Below are 7,118 nucleotides of genomic sequence, written 5' to 3' on the forward strand. Positions count from 1 at the left end.
CCGGCCGTCCGCCGTTAGCACCTCGTCGGGCGGAGGAGGAGGGGGGGAGCTCCCCATCCGTCCCTCGGCCCGGGCTGCGAGCGTGGGGAGGGGGCCCCGGCTCGGTGCGAGCCCCCGTGGGAGGACGGCGAAGGGGGGGGAGCGCCCCGGGGGCAGGAGGGCGCGGTGCCTTCGGGGTCTGCCGGGACCCTGGAAACGGCTGTCGGCACTGTGGCGATCCGCAGCGCAGGGCGGGGCCTCCTCCTGACGCAGATAACCCGTCGCTGGTGGAGTAGCGCAAGAAACGTAGCTCCCGCTGTTACTGCTTGTTGTAGTAACAGTGACAACAAAAACGACTTACGGGAAAAGGTTTTAATAACAAGCCAAGAGGATAAAAACTGCCCTGAAGGTTTATCCTGTAATTGTAACTGCTGCGATTGTCTTGTGTGTCTTGACACTGGATTTATTCACTTACATGTTTGTTGCAGCACTATGGCTAATATAAAGACAGAAGATGAAATAATCCTCTTTGAAAGAGAAATGAAAGAGTTTTGGACCAAATTAAAAAGCATTTATGGCACTGAACAGATCAATCAGACTTTAGCACTGAGAGATTCATGCAAGGAGTCCATAAAAGCGCTTTCAGGTAAAAAGGCTCTGTGTTCCTGTTGCCTCTACCTTTTCCAAGTTATCATCAAACTTCTTCAAATAACTGAAATAACTTTCCATTACAGAGAAATGGTCCAAGAAGCTGAAAGAAGGGGACCTGATGATTGATAAAATTAAGGAGTATAGCAATGGTATGGTATGGTGTTTTATTTATTGTGTTTAACATTTCTAAAATTAACTTAATACAGCAGAATAATGCGTTTAAATTCCCATTTTGAAAGGTAAATTACATCAGAATGAAGATAGAATTAAAACCAAACATATTTGGTTGGTTACGGGACGTAAATTGCAAGTCAAAAGCAAATTGTTGGAAAACTTCATTGATGATGCAAAAAGATAAAGATTGGGTAAAAGCTTTCTGTATAGTTGTTTTGGTGCTTAAGTATTTAAAACAACAAAGTACCAGAACTTGCTGACTGCAATAGGAAAAGTAAATTAAATTGCTTAGTAAAGTTAAATATTGTGAGGTTACTTATGCCTCTTCCATATTAGTAATAGAATACAGTCAGTCTATCAGTCTAGGATTAACTTCTCTGAATTTTGTAGTTAAACTTAAGAATATCAGGTAAAAATAATTGCAACTCTAATATCAGTCAGTGTTTCCATTCCTTGCTTTCTGTCAAATTATGTGTCTGTGGACAGGATCCACCATCCTCCTGCTTTGAGGATGTATATAGTTCTGGCACCAGAAACAAATTGCATCTGATTGAAGTATCAGAGGAGCTCCCTATTTGGTAGCTTCCCTTTTGAATAACTTTCACTTCAAGCTTTTATTTGATGCTGTTAGTATAGTTACGCTGATTTCTCTCTTCAGCTGAGTTAGCATACATTTCACTAGATTTTATTCAAACGAGTCATCTCAAACTATATAGATAAGTACTAAATAGTGGGGGACCTAATAATCAACTGTATAGGTTCATATTTTCTTGTCTCATTTCAGAGATTCTCCAGCAGAGCCAACACATATCAGAAAATCAAGAGCATTTGACAGAAATAAAATCTAACCTAAATCAAGAAGAAGAGCAAAAGAAGGACTTGACTAACAGCATCCAAGAGCTTAAAGAAGAGTTGATGAAGAAAAAGGAAAGTAAGTAAGCAAAGGGCAACAAGTAGATTTTCTTAATTAGTGGAGGAATTGTTTTCAACACTTGGCTCTTGATGGGCTTTTCTACTCTTGTAACTTTTTTTGTATGTTCTTGTTTTACCTTTACTTTGATATTTATGGTGGCTTTTAATATTCTAGTAATATCTTCTAAAAACAAAGCCGCTAAGGAGAGAGTGGAACGGCTATGCAAGTCTAAAGTATTGTTTGAAGAGCGGCTTGGACTGGAGATACGCAGAATTCACAGTAAGTTTCCACAGTTTCCATGTGCAGTGATACAATGTGGTTAATGTTGGATTGTGCAGTGAAGAACACACTAGCTTACACAACTGAAGAATTGCCCCAGCCCAGGTATAACCATTGTCTCTCAGATGGCAGAATATGGTATGTTAAAAAGCACTTGTCTTTCAAAGAGACCAGGTTTGATTAACTTGTATGTGTTCTAAGAATATTAAGTGAAACTGTAGCTTAATATTGTGATTTTTAGTCATCGTTGTGACTCTCCAGCAGAGATTAATGGTGTTAATTAATTCTGTTTGTGTTTGCTTTAGATGAACAATTACAGTTTATATTCAGACACATCGACCACAAAGATCCTGACAAGCCATATGTGTTTACCCTTTCCATAAATGAACAGGGAGATTATGAAGGTATGTGAATTCTGAATACTTAAGCAAGAGGACAGAATCTGATGCCCCTATTGGGGGGAAAAAAGGGGGAGAGGAATAAAGTACAGTTTAGTTGTAACCTTTATCTTCCAATTTCTGAATGAAAAAATCTCGCAATGGTAATATATTTTTTTTTAAATGAAGTTTCTCTTGTTTAATTTATATAAAAATACAACTGCTTATCTTTGCTCCCTTCCATTTGTGGATTTGCTGTTTACTTTGTACTGAGCAAAGCAGGAGAGAGAAGAGGAACACAGGCATAGATAAACGCTTCAGTTTGTAGTTTGTTGCTGCTTCCCTTTATGCTAACAGACATATTTCAACCTGTTTGAGAAGCCTAGAGGGCAGAAAAAATGAGGTTCCCCACAATGTGGGGAACCCTTACAGTTGTGTGACATAAAAGAAAGATTAAAACTTGAAATCCAGTATTCCTCTCTGCAAGCGTACAACCTTTCAGATCTTAAAGCTGTTTTTGCAATACGGATCCTACTTCAGTTATGAAGAACAGGAGCAGTAATTTGAGTACTGTGTTGAGTAGCTTCTAGACAGATGCTACTGCTGCTCTGCTCTGCCTCTAGGTACGGACTGAATAGATTCCTGGTTTTACTAATTGAAATCTAAACCGTGCTGAAGTTAAAATTTTATCACATGCTGGGCTACATCAGTTTTCAGTCCGCCTGCCTGCAGAGCAACAGAAATGTTTAGGAATGTGTTTTCAATTTTTGAGCAGGCTATGGGCTACTGAAAATTGCTGTAACAATTCAAGCAGGAGCACAGCACTGAGTGGGAGGTCTGGAAATAAAAAAAAAAATTAAAATTGTGTGTTCTTTGAAGCTTTGTCTTTGCTGGAAGAAAATGATTTGATAGGTTACTCAAAAATAATACTGGATGAAGCTAAAACATACAAAGATAACAAACTACATTTGTATTTCATAAGCATGGAAAAACTGATACTGCATTTTTTTATAATTGTCTAATCTTTTGGAAATTTGTGTCATTTTAGTGACTTCCTGTACTCCTCCTCTGGACTGTATAGCAGAGCTCCAGCTCAAAGTGAGAGAAACTAACAATTTTTCTGCATTTGTTGCCAACATCAGAAAAGCTTTCACTGCTTTATCTTATAAATACTCTGCATAAAACTAGCTTATACTTCCCTTTCTAGCTGTAGAGCACTTTTTTCTTTCCTTCCTGTATTGGGAAAGTATGTATTTATCCATGTCGTCTTCTAATTTCTAAATAAAGAAAAATAATGAAAATAGTATTTTAGTCCACTGTCGTCTAGAGACATTTTGGATGATTCTTCGAACAACAGTATAATCAACTACTTCCTTAACTGAATGTCTCCAGACATGTAAATTTTGATCCAGTAGCAAGTAGCTTAATGATGTAATGATGTCTATTTAGCTACCCCAGGAAGATATTCAAAATAAAGTACTTCCTCTAATTTAAGTTTCTCTTCCAAAAGCATAGAAGGTGTCTTTCAGGTTTGTATGTGGTTGGAATACCACAAACCTACCAAAATAACGCACTGGAGCTTAGCAATTACTTCAGTTACTTGTGCCACAGGTCACTATCTTAATTTTTACCATCTTGTACTCTCCAGTGTTACCGCTCATTTTCATATGTGTAAATTGTTGTTTTTCTTTTGGTCTGTTTAAAGTATATATTTTACTGCCTGTTTCAGATTCTTGTCTGGATGCCTATTTCTGTTTTTAGTACCCAAACCGTTTGATGTGTACGCTATTCTTGAATAAAGCTCTTAATAGGAGCGAGTGGGAACTTTGTACTGATTTGATCAGAAGTCCCAGAGATGTGAAATAGAACCCTGCTGTAGCCCAGAGGTTCCTGCCTCCCATGACACCCAGCTGGGCAGAAAAGCTGGCCTGAAACTTGAACTGCAGCAGTGAATGAGTAACACTCGTAAGATTACCAGCCTTAGTGTTTTATTGGGTATGTTCTAGAACAGACTAGTCATTTTGCTTTATTACATAAAGCATGTTGCAGTGAAGGACTATTTATCATTGTCATTGGAAATCTTAAGATGGGGCAAAGCCTGAAGTATAACGTATTAAAGTATGAAATATAGTAGTTATAGTTAAATCATCTGTGTATCTTGCAGCTTATCAGGAAGACTGTTACTGCCACAGTACTCAGTTTTGATTAAAACTACTCTTTTTTTCTACCTTATTCGTAAAGCCTTTTCCTTTTCACAAAATATTTAAATGGACAGCTGCAACAAGAAAGAAGACTCTTTATTTGATAATATAACATAGTTCAGATAAAATCTTACTAAATTCAGTCCTGGAAATTCTAGTGAAGTAGAAGACCACTTGAATCGAAAACTAATGCTGATCCCTCTCAAAACACAAATTTCATTTTTATGTACTTAGATATATAGTGTAAAGAGTAAAAATATCCAACACTCGGAAAAAAACCCTGTGAAAAAGTATTTAGAATGCTAGCATTTCCTAAATAATGAAAATAACCCTTTAAAATACCTTTTTGAAGAATGTTCCAAGTTGTTTCTCAATGAAAACAAAACTTCAGAATATTTTCTGTGAAGTAAAAATTCTTCATTTAAAGTAACTCCCTTTCTCAAAGCACCTGTAAACAGAGGCCCCTGTCGTTCCTGCGAGATGCTAGTTCAGTTAACTTCTTTAAATTTATACAGCATGTACTTACATTAGCATTTTGTTTTTTATCAGGAGTGGACTTTTGGAGTGAATCTCTTGATCCTCACCACTTTGGTTCACATCTCAAATGCAAACTGTGTTCTTTTTGGAAGGCAACTAAACCAGGAGATGGACGCATAATGCGCCCCTCCTGTTAATGTTACGTAGTCCATAGGACAGACCAGAGCTGGTCCAAACCAGCATTTGGTGCAGATGTTGGTCTTTCTGTTTACTAATGTAACTATAGCAGCACTCACTGTTCTTGCCCCAACCTATAATCTTATGCTTGGGCAAAACCCCAAAACAAACACACTCCCCCTACCCCCCCTTTATTCCTATGCCTTCATCAGCTTCTTAATATGTAAAAATAATATGTAAATACCTGGCCATTTAGGCATGTTTAAATCTGGTGGTGCTGACAAGATACGCTTACTACAGCTGACAATATTGGCCAGTCTGATGTGAACCATATTTTAAATCACTTGGTTTGTCTAAACAGTACAACTTGCTGGATACAGCACAGACTGTGCACTCAATCTTCTGTGAGATAGCTAAAGTGCATCTTAACAAAAACAGTAACCTGCGTTTGCACATGTTGGCTCCAAAAAAGACATAATCTTCCATTTCTTCCTCCCTATAGGGCATAATTTGCTATTTTCTAAATAATGCGTCATTTTCCTTGGTATGCCCTATTGATTTTTTTCTTGTCCTACAGCCAGCTATACACAAAACAAGAGCAGTAAGAATGGTAAAGGTGCCAACTGATTACATTACAATTCTACAAGAGAATGGCAGCAGAGATTACTAGGCATTTCTATAATGACATCTCAGATGAAATACATCCTTAATTTCTGCCCTGTCTACAAACCCCAGGTACTCTCTGAGAATTTTGTAACCGACAATGGGACAAACAGAGGCATAGGCTGGGAGTACTGGGTCGAGTTGTTCATCAGCAGATTTTGCCTCCTTTTCAACCATGCTAACAGGAATATTTAAATAGCAGGTATTTCTTTCAATTAATTGCTTCTACCACAAAGTGACTGCTGTAGGCACGTGTATGTAGGTCAATAGACCAGTAGTTAAAAAAAAATGCATTCGGCCAGCTCTGCACTTCCCACGTCTGTCTTCTCTCCCCGGAGCTACGACTGCTGTGTTACCCCGCTTTGTTGGTATCTCTTCTTCTCTTCCTTCCTTGTACAGAAGCCGCCACCTTCCATGTTAGGAAGTCTGTCCCTTCTGGCTTCTCACTAATGGCATTGCCCCTGTATCCAGAATGACTGTATTCATTCTGAAGCATGCTCCTGCCCTTCTCCACCTGTCTGTGCCAAGCAACTCTTATTTGCTCTGGAAAGTAAGAACTTCAGGATGCTCAACCAAATATTTTACAGCTGTTGTATGGAAGCAAAAAGACAGGCAGTACGCAGCCACCTCGCTTTCATGTTTTCCAATGGAGCTGTTTATTCATTCAGGGTGTACATATTGCTCAGAGGCACTCTGTAGCATAGCCGATTTGATCATCATCTTCACAGGAGAAAAAAATTGAAACACCCTGAGTAACAAAGACAAATGCTCAGACTTACTGCCGTTTTCTTTTCATGTTCATCCCAGGCATGAGTAGTTGGTTTATTTCTTCTAACAAAATCACTTTGCCAAGATTGCTATGCACAGAACATAAAATATATGACAACCACTGCACTGGAATTTATATTCCTAGGAATTATTTGCGAGAAAAGATAATGTGCTTGGTTGTAAATGTTCTGTGCATACGCCTAAAGCAAGAAGTAAAGTTTGAAATGTTTATTGTGTGTAATTTAAACCTTTACAGCTCCTTTTGGAGTTTGAATAATGAACCTGCTTATATTTGCCAAAGCAAATCAGATGCAGATCTTACTTCCTCTAAAACAGAGCCAGGCATTCCAAAAGCAGGTAAAAGCTAGGAAAGCGTACACAATAGATTTGTTTCTTTGCTTATTATAAAATATGAAGTAAAACTGGCTTGTGACATCCCTAAAACAGCCTTTATGCTAG

At 38.3% G+C, this 7,118-nt stretch overlaps 1 protein-coding gene across 1 annotated transcript; it reads left to right on the forward strand.

Moving 5' to 3' along the window:
* Positions 1-471: 471 nt before the first annotated feature.
* On the forward strand, positions 472-3,555 carry SPC25 (SPC25, NDC80 kinetochore complex component). Its single transcript, XM_009274883.1, has 6 exons — positions 472-625; positions 714-779; positions 1,589-1,735; positions 1,892-1,996; positions 2,302-2,400; positions 3,422-3,555. The coding sequence occupies exons 1-6, from the start codon at positions 472-474 to the stop codon at positions 3,553-3,555; spliced, it is 705 nt and encodes a 234-aa protein (XP_009273158.1).
* Positions 3,556-7,118: the final 3,563 nt, after the last annotated feature.

The sequence above is a fragment of the Aptenodytes forsteri genome, unplaced genomic scaffold (assembly GCF_000699145.1).
Source record: "Aptenodytes forsteri isolate BGI_AS27 unplaced genomic scaffold, ASM69914v1 Scaffold255, whole genome shotgun sequence".
NCBI lineage: Eukaryota > Metazoa > Chordata > Aves > Sphenisciformes > Spheniscidae > Aptenodytes > Aptenodytes forsteri.